General features: G+C 34.3%; 1 protein-coding gene across 2 annotated transcripts in view; it reads right to left on the minus strand.

Annotated features, from left to right (window-relative positions):
- LOC121418568 (two pore calcium channel protein 1-like) overlaps positions 1-16553 on the minus strand; it is a 35593-nt gene extending 19040 nt beyond the window's left edge. The window contains exons 1-8 of one of the 2 annotated variants that reach the window (XM_041612501.1): positions 16225-16553; positions 14760-15124; positions 9053-9135; positions 7414-7534; positions 5913-6038; positions 4199-4321; positions 3194-3312; positions 2522-2626 (exon numbers count right to left, since the gene is read on the minus strand). In XM_041612501.1, the coding sequence (XP_041468435.1) occupies positions 2522-2626; positions 3194-3312; positions 4199-4321; positions 5913-6038; positions 7414-7534; positions 9053-9135; positions 14760-15098 (1016 nt within the window). In that variant the 5' untranslated portion in view covers positions 15099-15124; positions 16225-16553. Of the gene's footprint in view, positions 1-2521; positions 2627-3193; positions 3313-4198; positions 4322-5912; positions 6039-7413; positions 7535-9052; positions 9136-14759; positions 15128-16224 lie in introns of both variants that reach the window. The other variant, XM_041612500.1, reaches the window with a different exon arrangement.
- Between the last annotated feature and the right edge of the window lie 2190 nt (positions 16554-18743).

Raw genomic sequence — 18743 nt, forward strand, 5'->3', positions numbered from 1 at the left:
AACGCAACTACTGCCTTTAGCGTGATTTATCCTGCGTCACACTCAAAAAAGGTTTCAATTGTACCATGGTACAAAACCATAGACTATGCAGATTTATTTCATTTGCGCTTCATTTTAAGCGCACTTTGCCAAAAGCGAGCATTTGATAGGATTTAAATTTGTGTACGTAATGAAATAAGCGTAATTATGTACACAAATCTGCATAGTCCATGGTTTTGTACCATGGTGCTATTGAAACCTCCTTTGAGAATACAGGCTAGGAAGTTTTTTCCTTGCTTGTCAATTTTTTTTTTACAAACTAAACTGTAGTTATATCATCATCATCATTTATTCAGTTATCATTTTCCCTCTTATGAAATGTTACAGCCTCTTGCACCATGATGGCACTCCCTCCTTCCACTTCTTCCTCTCTTGAACATCCTCCTTACACATCTTCATCTGCAACTGGCCCAAGGACCCAGAGCTCGGACAAGGTATGGGAACCGAGCATTTAGTGTTGTTGCTCCAAAGCTTTGGAATGACCTTCCCATAGAATTGAGGGATGCCCCGTCATTCGAATCATTCAAAGCTTCTCTCAAAACTTACCTCTACAATTCTTCCTTTAAGTTTTAAGTTAATCTTGTCAATATTAAACGATTATTCCTTGATTTCTTGTTTGTTTATGTTTAGCTATTGCCTGTTTTATTGTTCGAACATAATGCATATGTCATGGTATTTCTGATAATTCATTTTGTTTAAACTGATTGTATTCGAACTATTTAATTAATAAACGTCATAGTTTTTATTATTTTCATTATTTGTTCATGTACTTCCCAACTTGAGTAGGCAGTTTTCTTAGCTAATTTGTAATTTGTTATATGAAAATACTTTACACTGTACATTTCCTTTCTTGTATGTTAACTGTCCAATGTTATTGATGTATGCTACTTAATTGTTTTGTAAAGCGCTTAGAAACATCACGTATTAAGCGCTATATAAATACAATGTATTATTATTATTATTATTATCAATAAATTGATACCATTGTCAAATCATAGAGCCTTGCTTTTTTAATAAGAACCAGTAATTCCAATCCAATCCAGTAGACATTTGATATAATACATATTCATTTCGGTTACAAAGCGCTGCACATGCACTACTCCATGTTTGGGCACAAAAACAATACTTAACCCTATCTAGGCCAGGGTATTTTGGGAGTTCATATGGCCGGGGGGGCGGCCTCCCAGGACCCCCCCCCCTGAGATATCGGCCGTCGACCGCACGATCGCGCCGAAAATTGGCACGCGTGTTGCCTGGGACATAATCTACAAATTGTACAGTAAGTTACTACATGCGAATCGCTATTAAGTGATTATGCTAATTTATGCATAATAAGTATGCGAAATCATACTTTTTCCTCTAACCCCCTAAATAAAGCTCCAAATGTACTAATTTTTGGTATAGAAACTCTTTGTGGTGTTCTTAGCAAGTGTGCATGAAAAAAATTGCAATATCAAATCATTTCCTTATGTATTATTTTTTTTTTTGCAATTTCTTATGTATTTCTCTGTTTTTTGACCTTTTGTTTTTCATTGTTTTTTCAATGAAATTTGTTGGGGACTCTTCTGAGATCATAAAAAGCATAAAATAAATACATTTAGACCAGCAAAACTAAAAATAATCATACATTTATGAATTTTGGTTGAAAACACAATTTGCATTGACTTTGTACACAAAACCACGTTTTTGAGCAATTTTTGGTCTGAGATGCACTTACATAATATTGCGTAATTTTGAAAGCACGTACCCGGCTGCCGCAAAATTGGTCTCAAAAGTTGCGCAATACTTGAAAGTAAAAAGTCGGCGAGCGGCGCGGTCAAAAAATTTCGCACGGCAAAAATATCGTGCAATTCGTTGAGGGGGGCCTCCGAGGCCCCCCCCCCCGGCCTAGATAGGGTTAAAACACTTCAGAATGATCAGCTTTATAGTCCATGCAGTCCTTTGTCCTCCTTAATAGCAAAATAAATGGGATTTAATGGCTTTCTTGAGTTGGTCATCAGAGGAGGTAATATTGTAGTTGCTGAGCAATTTCATATGCTTGGCTTCTTCATAGATGGAATGTTCCCAAAAAGGGGTTGGATCAGATGACACATCCCTGGGCCCCGTCTTACAACGAGTTACAATTGATCCAATCAATCGTACCTCTACGGAAATCCATCAGTGTCATAATTTTGTATACGGGAAATTTGAAAAATGTCCCTTGTAAACAAAGGAGAACACACCAAATTGTCATGAAATCAATGAATATATGGATATTCATTCATATCTAGAATATTTTTTGAACAAACATGCATTTTATATGAAGACTTTGCTGGCTTTCCATATTCGCGATTGATCGGATCAATCGCAACTCTTTGTAAGATGGGACCCTGGAGAAATATGGTAAACATTCAAACATCATTCAGAAACATCAAGGACCATGCACTATCATATTAAGATGATGTAAATAAACAATCTTTAATTGGTATTCTTTAAAACTTACATGATATCTGGACTGTTTGCTGTCGTTACAAGGACATACAGATCCCACCAAATCTCCCAAAAGTCTGTGAAGTATGGTGATTTTTCATCAACCTTTTTCAGATTACTGTACACAAACAGAGGAAAAGAAAGATATGGAAAAAATAATTAAAACAAATACAGAGTACAGATTATGATAATAAAAATTGATGTAAATTGAACTTCTGAGAAGAGATAATATGATTTGGTACAGATTCATTAGGAGAAATACACACATGTAACAGATCTGAATGTCATTTATTTCATTTCACTAAAGGTCAAGAACAAGAAAGGGCCCAATTAAATGATGATATTAGGAGAAATAGATCTGCACTTGATCCGTATTTCATCTTATTTTTTAATTCATGAACAGGATTTTTAACAATGAATTTCATTGATTGTTTGTTTGTTTTTTATTTTTAAAATCATCAGTAAAATTATTTCAATCATTAATAATATGAAACTGATTTTTGCATTTGATTTGTACATGAAATCATAGTTTGAGCAATTGTATGTCTGGCATGCACTTACGGAACTGTATGCGCGGAAGTTGCAAATTTAACGTCAAAAGTGACCTTTTTTAGGTTAAGAGAAAAATAAAGACACTGAGGTGAGATGTGGAATTTAATCTAGATAGAGATTAAGCATGACTTACTCATTTCCAAAGAGTTCTCTACCTAAGAGAGCAAAGAGGGCAATGACGAGGAAAAGAAGGATGAGGACATTGAGAATCTCAAGAAGTGTCTTGCGGATGTTACTGAAGGCTAGACGAACCTGAAGAGACACACAAGAATGGTGAAAACATCTTTAAAGTCAAGACAGTCTGTCAGAGTAGAATCCCAAGACTGCACATAGCATTGATAAATCATTTAGGTGACAATACTGCACAATTGGCTACATTTTTATTACCACTAACTTTTGTATATCAAACAAGTGAAATGAATCATATTTACATATAACAACTTGGCCCAGTGGAAGATCTAGGTAAGGGTACATCTGGTGACCCTCTTGTTTTTTTTTTTTTTGCTTGTTAAATTTTTCCAGAACAAAAATGTCCCCCTACTCCTTTTGGATCTGCCCCGTCCTGACCTATATTCACAAATCTGATTTAAGTTACACCATAGCTTTAGTCTGTGCTTAAAAAAAAAGAAAGTTAAAAATAATTTATACTCTATTCATCTAGGAATGTTAAAGGCTTGGTATACAAGATTAAACATGAGATAACACTTCTGGCTTGCACACAGTAAATTAGATCACATACTTGATCTGATGAATTAGTTTGACAAAATATTGGAACCAGTGGGACAGTCATCTACTGATTGCCGGGTAGCAACTCTACTATCAGACCATCACTGCTTCATAGCACAGTCATGATGAAAATAAGAAGAAATACCCTGGTACCCTTGATTTTATTCTGATTTACTTTCACTGGTGTCGTGATCCATAAAGTTATGAGTGACTTTATAAATGACGCATGACCCATTCTTGTCTTAAATGTACTACATCAGAGTTTCATAGGTGTTGACTTGTTTCCAAGAAAGGGCAACAAGTCAATTGTAAAGTCGCTCATAACTTACAACAGCTTTATGAAACATCTACCAGGTGTAGGGATCCATCTGCAAGTCCAAAATCACAGTCTTTGAGATCCTTTTGTACTTACCAGTTTCATTTCAGCAAAAGTAACCATCAGCACTGGCCGGAGTGGTCTTGACCATCGGACAGCCTTGTCCGCAGCACCCAATTCATACATCATTGCATACATCACCATGTCAATAATAGTCAACTAAAAAGATAATGACCAGGAAGAAGAAAAAATAATAATAATGGTGATATTGAAAACAATAGATAAGAGCTACAAACACATTGATTATCAAATATCAATTTTTCATGTCGAGTTGTCACAGTTACTGGGAGAGGGTATTTTCCAAACAGTCATACTTAAATGCAAATGCGCACTTGGTATCTAACATGTAACCTCATTGATGACTACACAGAGCCGCACGTTCTCTGAGCTTGATTTGACCAATGCAGTAATACATTTTTTGCTGCATGCAACTATTTATGTAAGTGCAAATCTACGTCATACTTAAATCTTTGGGAAACATCCCCCCCCCCAAGATCTCATTACTGTTAAACCAGAACTAACAACCTGTATTGTGCTTAAACTGTATGATTCAAAGTGAAAAATGAGGTTTACTTTTGGTTTATCAGTCTATTCCCAATTACCCTCCCTTCTTCTTCCCATATATACTGACACTAGTTACCTAACACCCCTCATAGATCAGGCTCGGTCTATACAAGCATTTCTTGTAATTGCTTTCCTTATTATCAGCTGTCTGATTGATTACTTTCTCTTTGTGAAAAATTTTGAAACATTAAGGGCAATAAATCATGGCACTTAGTATAGATTATCCTGGTATCAAAACTAAGCCAATTAAGTCCAGAATGGACCTACTTTTCCCTAACACTCCCCAGTTTAATGTCTCCTTAATGCTTATTTAACCCTAAATCTCCTGGGGTATTTTGATTTTTGTCATTCCGGGGGGATCTCGGCCGCGGATTGCGCGATCACAATGAAGATTTGCATGATGGTAGAGAATGACGTAATCTACACAGTCGCATTGGTAAATTTCACTGAATTCATATATTTTTATTTCATATGAATTAATTATGCTAATTTATTCATGAAATCATACTTTTTGCTCTGATTCACTAAATAAAGCTCCTAGAATGCTATTTTTTGGGGTGAAAATATTCTTTGTAGCATTCCTAACAATTGTGAATGAAAAAATTCTGGTACCAAGACCAATATCTTATGTATTTTATTGTTTTTTTAATTTCTTATGTATTTCTTTGTTTTTTTACTTTTGTTTTTTTTTTTCAATGGAAATTGTTTCAGACTTACTTCTGATCATAAACAAGGCAAAATTAATTAAGTTTAATCAGTAAAAGTACAAATAATGATACATTTATGAATTTTGGCTAAATACACAATTTGCATTGGATTTGTACATGAAATCACGTTTTTGAGCAATTTTGGGTCTGACATGCACTTACATAATGTTGGGTAATGTCCTAACCGCGTACCCGGGCGTCACAAATTTGGTCTCAAAATTTGCGCGAGACTTGAAAGTAAAAATCAGTGAGCGGCGAGGTCAAAAAATTTTGCGCAGCAGATATATCGTGAAAACCCAACTTTTTTGTAATTCCTAGTTTTAAGATGACATAATTCCATTGCATTTATTCAATAATAACGCTTTGGGCATAATGGGAAAAACGCAGTATAAGTAATAAGTAATCATTGTGATAGTATAAAGAGAGAATATGACACATATGTAAATCACACTTTTCAGATTAAACCGGGCAATACTTACAACAATGACGGTAATGCTTCCTATGTTTTTCATATCCCTGAACCACCGCCCTGCAGCACAGTAGTAGCTGTGTAATAGTCGCAAGGAAAAGTAGGTTAAACAGCTACACTCCAATAGCATGGAAGCCTGAAAACACAAGTGAAAACGTTGTCAAAAAGACACTTGTTACTTGGAATCGGTTAAAATAATAACAATAATGATGAATAATAATAACTCTTATATTCCTTAGTGAAACTTTGTTGCTATTAGATTGGTCGAGAGCCCTTCAAGTGACTAATCATAATATCACCAGAAAAATGAAATTCATCATAGATAAAAATAGTTTGTGACGTCAGAGTAGAATAGTTTTTTACTATTTTGCGTCTAGCCGAAAACCATGCAATCACTCGGGCACAGCACACGACGGCTACCTCCACCGGGCAAGTTTAGCAACACAACAGTGCTTATCAGGGGTCCGCTGAGCGCAACGCAATCAATGCAGGTAAAAATGCAATGCAAGCTGAATCACAAACTCTCCAATAACTAAATGTCAATGTGAAATCACATCTTGCTTGTTTATAATGAATCTGTATGCTGAACATAGAATTTAATTAATCATGGCCATCATTCTATCAACAAAAATGATTCGGGCAGCTTGATTTCAGTTCAGCAGGGTTAGTTCACAACCTTTACAACCAGAAAGTAGAATTATTATAAGATCGATCTCAGTACAGCCGCCGCGCATCACCAGACCACCCTGAGCGGTGCTTGGGAACCGATGGTAGCCACATGCAGTTGATTCAGGAACTGGTTAGCTTAGAATAACGAGCCAAGTTTGCTTAAATTAGAGCTAACCCAATCAAAATTTTGTCAGATCATGGAGATGGGCCAATTAGGACAAGATTATCAATATTTTTGTTCAAACTTTAATATGGAAGGGATATAAAACAAATATACTGGGCGTTTCTTTCAAAAGTGCAATGGAAATGTTTTATCCTTGGTGGTCCAGCAAGGTTACTATTTTCCCTCGGGGCTTCGTCCCTCAGAAATAAATTATAGTAGAGTCTACTTGCCGAACCAACCGCAGATAAAATATATTCCACTATACTTTCTCATACCTGGTATATTTGTATGAATCTAAAACTGCATAGTCCATGGTTTTGTACTATGGTACGATTGAAACCTCTTTTGAAAATACTGGCAAATTGTGGTAATAAAATGAATACTAAGCCCCGTCTTACAAAGAGTTACGATTGATCCAATCAGTCGTAACTCTATGGAAATCCATCAGTGTCATATTTTTTTCTACAGGAAATTTGCAAAATGTCCTTTGTAAACAAAGGAGAACAAACCAAATTGTCAAGAAATCAATGAATTTATGGATATACATTCATATCTAGACATTTTTTTGAACAAACATGCTTTTTATATGTTGACCTTGCTGGCTTTCCATAGTTGCGAGTGATTGGATCAATTGCAACTCTTTGTAAGACGGGCCCTGGTTTCTAGGAATGGCACATACCCAATAAGGTAGAGCAAGGTTTCCAACAGCAGGCTCTTCAAAGATGGCCAAGGACAGATTAAGGATTATAAATAGGTACAGTACCCAACTGAAGATTGGCATGTTGTACAAATGGTAGTATCTAATATAAACAAAACATCAAAAACTAGAATGATAAGAAGAGTAAGAAAAGATTGTATCTGAATTAAAAACGGAAAAAGGTGTTTTTATGAAAAGAATTTGAATCTAAAATGGATGTATCATTAATAAGGTGAAAATTTTAACCTTAATAAAAACAGATAAATAAAGAAGTATAAAAATGTTTAAGCAATGACGTGTATATATTTTGCCCTTTCTGTTTTATCAATATTACTCAAAAAATTATTCAACTTTATGGAAACATTTGACAGGAACTGCCAAATTGCAGTTAAAATATGCATTTCTATGTTAGCTATATGTATTTTCTTATACATGTATCTTTTATCTTTAAGGGGGTGGGCTAATAGGTTTAAACTTTAAAGTGACTAAAGTGACTATGGGAAAGGAAAAGAAATTTGATGAAGTATGCAGTTTTAAAAAGGGAAATTAAATAAATGAAATAAATTAAGTTCATATATACATATAACACATCTAAGGGTGCACCCCTAAATCTATACTGAGATTAGAGGGCAGGTCAGCAGGTTGCAGTATATCATGATAATTCATAATTCCTTCCATCATACATTTGAAAAATAAAACAGAACAAATAGCAATTAATAAATGCTAAACAATTTTCAATTTTTTTCTCAAGAATCTCACTTTCAAAGGGTAGGGTAAAACTACTTCAAAACATTCCATATATCCTCATAAGCTCCCCCTCTCTCTATTTCACTCCCTCATGTAATAAAATTACAGTCTTCCTCTAAAACCCTGATTTATATCCCCTTCTTCCTTTAGCATCTAATTGCTTTACTAGGGCAGCTAATTCCTTATTACTCAATCTGTATACGCAATGGAGTTCTAGACCAGTTGGAATATTACCCCCCCCCTCCCCCTCTATACCCCTAGTCTCTCACTTAATTTGCAAATTTTCTGCTCCCTTTACTTTTCAGCTTTCCATTTGCCTTATGTCATCGGGTGCTATTCTGATAACTGCGGTTTAATTAAACCTGAATTGTCTTATGGGCCATTGCAAGAAACTTTCGATCAATTTCAGTCCCTACATCAAACATATATCTTGCAATTAATTACAAATTTGCAACTGATTGCAAATATTTTCTTGCAAAAGCTCCTTAGAGTCTTAGAAAACACTTTAATGGAATGGTGAATGTCAACTCATATATCACATTAAAATTATTCTAATCCAGTGGCAAATGTTGTCAAAATTAATTTGCATTACGGAATGAGAATAAGAAAATACAAACATTTGATTGTATGACACAATCAATTTTTATGAAGAAATTGGTGCATTATCTTTGCCATGAATAGGACGAAGTATAATGAAACCTGGCATTCAATAGAAGTGTGGTCTAAAATTCTAGTTTAGAGGGGTTAAACATAGGTATCAGAATACCAACTTTCCAATTTGTTCCTCACCCTACATTATACAATCAACAATAAAATAAAATTAGAAAGTAAACATGTAGTTTATTCATATATATACACAAACTATTTCACTCACCTTAAATGTTTTTCTGAAGTTTTGAATTTGAAATTGCGTCCATACTTTGCATCTTTGATGTATGTTGCTGCAAGTAACAGGTCCTAAAATGAAGAAAAATGCCAAGGGAAAGACCATACAATGGCAAACTTTTAGTAAATAATGAATTAACGAAAAAATGTGGTTCAAGTGTAATAAGCTATCCATAAATATAGATAAAATAAACTTCATGCATTTCAAGCATCGTATTTCAAATGTCACTGAATTATCATAAAAAAGTCATCAATGAAATACCTCTGCTCTATCAGTTATGAAAATAACATACTTAATTTAATATAATCCTCCCCTTGGAATTTGTTATGTTTTTTTTTTACTACACTCAGCAAAAAAGTTCTTGGACACTTTATAAAATTTAAAATATTCATATAGATATTTGATTAAAGGCAACTTATTGTAAGTCAACATGACCAGACAATATTCCTCTTCCAGTATGACATGACATTTTCATGTGAACAGTCATGCATGGGTGGTTAAATGCTTTAAACAATAGCAATGTCAGTAAAAGAAAATTGCAAGAAATGGATCAGTCAGTGCATGGCTGGTTACAGGCATTAAACAATAGCAATGTCAGTAAAAGAAAATTGCAAGAAAACGATCAGTCATTCTTTCAGTTGTGAAAGTTTGTGTGGCATAAATATCCATTAAACGATAAAAGCAAACTTAAAGTCAAATACCACTTTAATAGTGAAGAGAAAGTTATCCACCTTGGATGCATCACTATTCCACTGGAATTTTAAGTCAAAGTTAGTCGATGAAAAAAAATGTCAAATTTCAGTATCTTGGCATAAGCAAAAGAAAATTATCCTCCTATCTTCTGCAGGGGTGGTGGCCCTAGGTCGACCACTCCTAGGGCGGTCTCTAACTTCATCAGTAGCCAAATACCGCTGGTTCAAATTTGAAATTGTTGTTGGTGAAACTTGGAAATATCGAGCCACTTGTCTAAATGACTGCCCAGCCTGCAACATTCCTATTGCTCTTGCACGCTCTTGGTTGGAAAGCTTCATCTTGAAAGTGAGTGTCCAAGTGATCTATCTCATGATGCATCCCTAAGCATTCAATTCAAATGATCAACGCCTGTTGAAATTGTTGAATGTATGCCTACAGGATGGCCATGATCATTAGCATTTGAATGGCCATTTCTTGCAATTTTCTTTTACTGACATTGCTATTATTTAAAGCATTTAACCACTCATGCATGACTGTTCACATGAAAATGTTATATCATACTGGAAGAGGAATATTGTCTGGTCATGTTTACATGTATGCAATAATTTGCATTTAATCAGATATCTATATGGAATATTATAACTTTTATAAGTGTCCAAGAACTTTTTTTGCTGAGTGTATTAACCAAAATTAGGATGCCAATATCATCTAAGAACTCCTCTCTGAATTTGGTGTTTTTATACATAGTTAGACATTACTTGATTAATAATATTTTTGAACGAACAACACACTTAGAATGTTCACTTTGCCCACATCCACTTATTTTCTCAGACAATACATGTTCAGATGTTGTCAAATCTATTTCTGTCCAAAGGTTTCCTCTTTAGAAAACTTAAGTAATTGACAGATAACATAATAAAAAGACTGAACCCCTATCAGGAAATAAGTTGGTGAACTTATGCCTCAATGTCTTGAAGAAATATCATTACTTGTTTACAACAACACATACAGACAATTGAGGAAAACATAACTTTTTTTGTAAGTCAAATGACACAGTTGGGTTACACTGATTGTAAAACAAGTCATATATTCAAAGTGTTTGTTCAGCCATAAGGCTATATAGGATAAGTTAAACGATTGTGACCTTTGCTATTTGATTTATCTAGGGTACCTTAGTCAAATATTCAGAACCAAAGATTATCAATTTCTTCACTTAATTTGCACCTTACAACGATCTATAGTGGACCTCTATCAAATTGCAGCAGAGCTATAAACTGAAGATTTAGCAAACACAGTAGGCTAGATTATATCTGTCGACATGGAATTAAATCTTGCTGTTGAAATGGTTAGGTCTGATAAAAATAAACTGTAAGTGTAAGATTATGTAAAACCCCAAAACTCATTTGTCTATTTTACTTTAACTGTTTTATTTGAATCAGTCAGTTTCTCACAAAAAAAGCGGAGGAGATAAAAATCTTGTTCTGAAGCCAGAACATTATCTTCAGAAGATATTTATTTTACCAGGGCTCTTTCTTTCATGTTCTCTCTTTTTTTCTTGGTTGTGAAAAGATATCTGGGTCCATGGTCCGAAGCCCCCCCCCCCCCCATCTGTACACCAGTGCCTTAAGTCCAACATTTGTATTTCATGTCACAAAGGTGTGAATAAATTGCACTGAAATGTTTGGAGGCTTCTCCAATTGTTTGCTGGGGTCGATTGAAGTTACTTTTTGTTCTAAATGTAAATTTCTTTAAACTCCTTCTAAATGAAAAGCGACTCCAATATAAAAAGACTAAATAAATGAAATGATAAATTAAAATAAATAACTAGGTTGAAAAATAAAGGCATCTGAGAAGCAATACTTTGCAGTGGGTGTTATAATGGCAAAATCTTTCCAATTTTACATGAAAAGTAATTCCATGCTCACATCTATTATCATTTTTCATCTTTGGACAATTTCTTCACTATTTCACCATCAAAGATCCTTCCTGGGTCTTTCCTAAATTGAGAAAACAGGCTGGCTTCAATTCTTTTCAACCTCATGCCCCCCCCCCCCCCCCTCTTTGGAATCAACTCCCTCCAACTATATAAAACATTTCCTCAAACAGCTTCTAAAACAAATCAGTCTAACTATAAACCTTAAAGTTATGAGCATTTGAACATTGCAATCACTAATGCTATGGAGATCCTCCCTTTGGCAATGCGACAAGGATGTGTGATGTCACATGTGAACAACTTTCCCTTTGATGGACTATAAAATACCACCAAAATGTCTCTTTTTGCTTTTTCTTATGGTCATACAACCCTTTATCCATGGTGTATTCTTTCAAAACCTGCATTACATGCCCCTTATGGGTGATTCCATACGTGTCGTACGGGACATTTAGAGAAAAATTGACAGTTTTTGACAAGAAAAAACAAAAAATATTCCAGTAACTATAGGTGGTCATCAACTACTACCAGAGTGTAAGAAAAACCAAGACTTAACATGACTTGAATTCACATCCTGTATAATACAGATTAAAAATAGTAATGTGTCGTACGGACGCAGAAAAAGTGGCTTTTTAGAAACCTCAAGTTTGTACTCAAAAGTCTGTGAGTTGGGCAGATAAATTTCATAGAAACTGAACTCAAATTGACACTCAATTACCCAAGAACAAACACATTTACAAAAGAAAGCAAAATAAACATTCATGAATAAATAAAGCAAATTATAATTTTCGAGAACATTGTGGCGTACGGGACATTCAAAATGTGTCGTACGGGACATCTCTAAATTGAAGCAAAACTTTCTTACTTTATGTCACTTTGACTTCTTCAATCACATTATTTGGCTGATGATAATGATAATCCCATCAAACTAAGACATTCATTAGGTTAGAAACCGCTATTAGGTGAATATTTCTGTCAATATATCATAAACAAAATAATGTGTCGTACGGGACAATTGTGTGTCGTACAGGACACTTCTGTGTCGTACAGGACACTTGTGTGTCGTACGGGACACTTGTGTGTTGTACAGGCACTTGCGTGTTGTACTGGGCAGCCTGAATAAATAAACATGAACTTTTTATCAATCTGAAGGAGCATTGCCCCTAAATTCTTGCTTATTTATGAATAATCTTTTAATAAGCAGTCATTCAGGACAATACAATTAAGTAACCTCAATATATACAATTGGGAGCAATATGTTATAATTTTTTTCATGATGGGAAATGTACAAGTGTTCACAGCATTTTTATGAGCTGAAAAACTTCAGGTTTTGTGTGAAGTTATATTTTAGGGAACTAATTGATGATTTCCAAACACTATTTAAACAATAAATGAATGAAACTTTGTGTAAATTATGGGGCTAAAATGATCATGATGTTATGATTTTTTTATATAAAATGTATATCTACATGATATATGTCACAACTGTCACTTTTTTCCCTTTTTGGTCACAATTTTTTTGTCTAAAGAAATGCGGTTCTACCTTTTCAAACCCATCTGCATTTCATGAAACCATATGGTTTGTCTTATTTTCAAGATTTTTTTTACAACTTGAAAAAAGTAAGGAGTTTCAATATTGTATATAAAAAATAGTGATCAAGGGAAGTCCAAATAGATGATCATGATGATTGATATGATTTTTTTACATCTTATAATAATTCCACATTAGCATGCAAGAGGAAGTCATCTTCCAGGCTAGGTTGAAATATGAAAGTTTTCTTTTCATGCTCAATGAAAAGAAATTAACCTGCTCTAATCAGTGAAAATCACCAGTTTAGCTGAAGGGATTCACAAAAGAATAAGCCTACATGAAATCAATTAAAATGTTTAGAATCACCTATTTCATGTTCTATGGAGATAAACAAAGTATTTTTTCAGTTTACTTTATGTTAAATCAATTAAATGAATTTAAATATGCCTACTATTTATGGTTTCTGAATCCAAATCCTGCAATTAGATGCATTATTATATTGTGTGTCGTACGGGACATGTCCCGTACGACACAGCGTGTGTCGTACGGGACATTTTTTAATAGAACAATAATTGAAAAATGAAGGACAGTAATTAGATCCTTATGGGATAAATCGATCACCCATGGGTCAAACAAAGAGAAACTCATTTTATGAAATTGCATCATCAAAAATAAAATTGTAGGAAAAACTTTTGCATTGTCATGTGTCGTACGGGACATTGCCAAAAATAGGTTCGGAAAAATCAGGGCTGCCCCTATTATGGATCATGAAAATGTTGTAGATATTATTTGGAACCATCAATGATATATTATTCTATTGACCTGCAATATTTTCAATCTTCTCTTGCTTTGCAAATAATTGTTTCAGGTGGAATTTGTACTTGACTATTAAATGAGCAAAATTATTGAAAATTTAAAATTCCATTGCTCTCCCCCCAAAAAACTATATCTGTCTTCACTTTTGGTTAAAACTCATAATTTTGATAAAATTTAGGTATCATAGTAAAATATTACACTACTTATGACTTATTGAAAGCATGTTGAAATTTATGATATTTTTGAAGTTCTAGTGTGGAATCACCCTTATAGAATGAACACATGATCTACTGACAGATGTGATAAAAGAGGCAGTTAAGTGAAATATATACTAAAGTAATGGGGAGAGTTGTTCACAAGTGACATCACACATCTTTGTCGCATTGCCAATTTGAGGATCTCCATAGCATTAGTGATCGCAATATTCAAATGCTCATAACTTTCTCATTATTTGTCCGATTTTTCTCAAACTTTTGTTGATCTAGCTGTTTCGTTGATTTTTATGTTTTCACACAAGCTATCTTGTTCCAAAGGTTTCATTCTCCTTTAACTTCTTTATGCTGTTAACAGTGCTTTGTATCCTCTCTAAATCGATTCATTAATTGTACTGTTAAAAGGAGTTTCCCTTCAAGTCAAGGGAACCTTATCTTGAAATATCAATTGTTTCTTTTTAAAATTCTTCTGTCCCACTGAATAAAAAAGTTTCAATGAAAATGAGAACTCACCAGCTCCTTGATAGGATGTAACGATGTGCTAAATTGTCTTCCTTTAGCCCTTCCATTAGCGTTGACTTCCATCTCAATTGATTCTCCTCCTAGGTTTGTATCCATAGGTGATGCTGACAAAGACATCACAGGAGACGACAGTTCCCCACTGGTGCTATTATCTGATGATGGGGCATTATTCATTTTATTGTCTGATGTCTTGGCAGTGTCTAGTGTCTTGGTGTTGTCTGAAGTCTTGGTGCTGCCCGATGCCTTGGTTTTGTCCGATGTCTTTGCATCTGAGTGCTTGATCTTGTTCTTTGGCATGTAGCTATCAACATAATCCTTAGGAGCCTCCATCTTAGGCTGGGTTCTTTAATACAACTCTGCTTAGAATCATCATAATTCAGATCAAATTTTTGTTAAGCTGGTGTGTGTTTCATGTAGCTGTTTGTAAGTTACGAACAACTTTACAAATGACTGGTGACCCTTTTTTTGGTAAATGATACACACCAAATAACAAAAACAAAGGTCACCAGTAGCTCATAAAGCCATTTGCAACTTACAAACAGCTTTCTGAAACACCCGCCTGGATATCCACAGCATTCACAGAGAGGGTAGGGTTTAACATCTATAATATGAAAATTAACAGGGTGATTATGAAGCACAACAGTTCTTTGCTTTAAAATAGGCCTATCTATCATAATATCAATATCACAGGGCATTGACATTGACTGATGGTGGTTTGGGGGAAAGGTGGTAGGTAAGGCTTGAGCACCTCAAAGGTGTTGAAAAAGTTGTGTTTCTATTTAATTGTTATCAAGTACTTTTAAACGCAAATTTTAAAAAATGCTTCTGATAGTAATAAGGCATTGTCTCCAAACTCGGCTCTCTCAAGTTTGTTGACTTGTGATGTATTCTGAAGGAGTTACTTGTGTGTGTCAAATAATAATAATAATAATAGCCAATTTTTATAAAGCGCTTTTCCCAGAATGGCCCAAAGCGCGTTACAGCATATTACAGCATACAGCAAAAAGGTGTTGTTTTATTTTCAGGAAAAAAAAAATACAGAAAATACATGAAAATAAAAAAATAATAGCAATGGAGGATAGCCTATTTCATTGGCATTTACAAAATGTCCCTGTTCCACCACAGGGTCTCAATGTGGGTAAACTACGAGATTTGAGAATCAGTTGGATATGGATACAACATAAAGCTATATGTACAATAAATAATCTCCACTTAAAAAAAAATGTTGCAAAACATATAGTGTAGGTTTTGTTGAAATATAAAACATACATACTGTATTCCTTTAAAGGGAATGAAAACCAAAACATTTAACAATTTAGAGTTTACATGGATGGAAATTACATGATGACAGAAATTATTTCATGGATAGGAGATGAGGAATAATATAAGAAGATACAATGTAAGAAAATTATATGAAATAATATAGTGGGTTGAAGAGGAATTGTTGATAACTTACCAATCAGCAAAAAATGTTCTCATATATTTCTTTAGACAGATGTCATACGATACTTTTTATATTCCTTATAAGGTGATCCAACTTCAAGCTCAAATTCATCAAATCAGAATCTTGTCCAATATCCAGATAAAAAATCTTCCAAAGTTTATCCAAGCTGATCATGTTGAACTTTCTTCCACTTGTATCTTGGTCAATTTATCATTCTCAACAACATTTCCTTCTCAATGGTTACAAAAAGTAATGAAAAGAAATCCAGTCACTGTACACACAACACACATTCAACACACACGCATCACAATACACAGTGTCTTGAGAAAAAAGTTCAGAATTGCCTGCATAGCTACCTAAAGCAAATCCAAGGTTTGTTGACATTTTTAGGGGGTGGTGCCTCAGATGATCTGTAGAGGGGGTGGATACACTGTCCTGGCTTTGATCTATTCAGCATGCACTAACCAAGTCACTCAGGGGAAGAGAAGGAGGTGAAAGAACCTAGAGTAGGTATGACTCAGTATTCAGTCCTTAGTGACTGACACGGCATTGGACTTCTTGGAAGATGTTCAGATTCATATCAGATACAAAATATGATTGTCTTTCACCCTTGTTATCTAAGTATGGTTCATTGCAGAAGAAAGCAATATACTATTGTAAAAAATTATCAGGCTTTAAACATATAACAGGAAACAAGTTGGTCTTTAAGACGAAAGAGGTAAAAACAGTGGTATGTACAGTATTTTGAAGTCCAGTTTGATTTACATAGTATAGGCCATGGTCTTAATCTGTGCTAAAATTATGGGAAGCCGAGGATGTCAACTTTTTATTCCTGAACATTGTATGTTTCTTCTGTTCACTGTGCTCTTCCATGTGATACAATGGCGAAAATAAAAGATTGTTATTTTTCCCGGACAGTTATGAATGACCCGATTAATAGATGACTGTGACATCATGACTTTATTGAACATGTAAAGATTTTGTAAAACGTGGCTCTCCATGTACTTACACCACAACTTTAGACCAGGTGGGTGTTTCGTAAAGCTGTTCGTAAGTTAAGAGCGACTTTAAGAACGACTGGTGATCCCTTAATGCGGTAAGTGGTATATTGTATTGGTGATGGTTTAGCGCGTAAGAAAGGTTCACCAGTCGTTCTTAAAGTCGCTCTTATCTTACGAACAGCTTTATGAAACGGCCCCCAGAGTTTAGGTGCCCGTTGCAGAAAGAGTTGCAATCAAACGCAACTCTAAAAATCACGCGCAACTTGATTTTCAACCAATCAACAGCGCGCATTTTGAACTTGCGATTGATTTTTTGACTTGCGTTTAAACGCAACTCTTTCTGCAATGGACCCTAGATTAGATCTGAGATCAAAATACATGGCCATGCCTTTGAAAGTATAAATAAACTACCTACCTACCATCAGAACACATTACAACTGTATTAATTGACATATGTTGGCAAATTTGGGCAAAAGATACTTTTGAAATCAATTTTACAGATATAAGAAAAATTATATTGGGAGGCTTAACAATTCAACATGTACAGAATTAACAAATCAATATGAAACTTCAAGGTAAAGTCCACTCCAGAAAAGGGTTGATTTGAATAAACAGAGAAAAATCAAACTACCATAACACTGAAAATTTCATCAAAATCGGATGTAAAATAAGAAAGTTTCAATGTTTCACTTATTTTCACAAAACAGTGATATGCACAACTCTGTGACATGCCAATGAGGCAGTTGATTACGGTATGTCCCTCACTTACTATTTCTTTTGTTTTCTATTGTTTGAATTCTACAATATTTCACTTTTTACAGATTTGACAATAAGGACCAACTTGACTGAACCATATAGTATTAAACAATACTAACAGTCTAATTCCACATGTCCATGGAGGAATACCTGTTGTTTCTTTTGGCAATGAGGAGAAAATTATTTAGTGAGTGGATAACATCATCAGTCTCCTCATTTGCATACCAACCAGGATGTGACTATACATGTTCTGTTTTGTGAAATTAAGCGAAACTTTAAAATGTCATAACTTTCTTATTTCACATCTGATTTTGATGAAATTTTCAGTGTTATGCTTGTTGGATTTTTCTCTTTTTATTCAAGTCATTTCTTTTTTTTTTTGGGGGGGGGGTGGATTTGTCCTTTAAGTATTCAATAAAGTTCTAGAAATTTGCCCAGTCCTGCCAGTAATAAAACTTATCTCCAACTCTAAGTTAGTGGAATGGCAAATATGTAAGCATGAAAATTAATTTCTACCTAAATATTTTAAGTGAAATATAATCTGTAAACATTAGAAAAATATGATTTCATTAACTTTTGCACAGTAATCAGAATAAAATATCTACCTTTCATACTTAAATTAGTTTGTACGTCACACATAAATTGAATATCCAGTTTTCAACGCAATATTTCATGGAAAATATTATCTGTAAAAAAAATTAAACAAATCAAAGAAAAAACATGATTTCATTAATTTTTCATTGGTCCATGGTATATGGAAGGTGAGCCAATTTA

Source organism: Lytechinus variegatus, chromosome 7 (genome assembly GCF_018143015.1).
Source record: "Lytechinus variegatus isolate NC3 chromosome 7, Lvar_3.0, whole genome shotgun sequence".
Classification (NCBI taxonomy): domain Eukaryota; kingdom Metazoa; phylum Echinodermata; class Echinoidea; order Temnopleuroida; family Toxopneustidae; genus Lytechinus; species Lytechinus variegatus.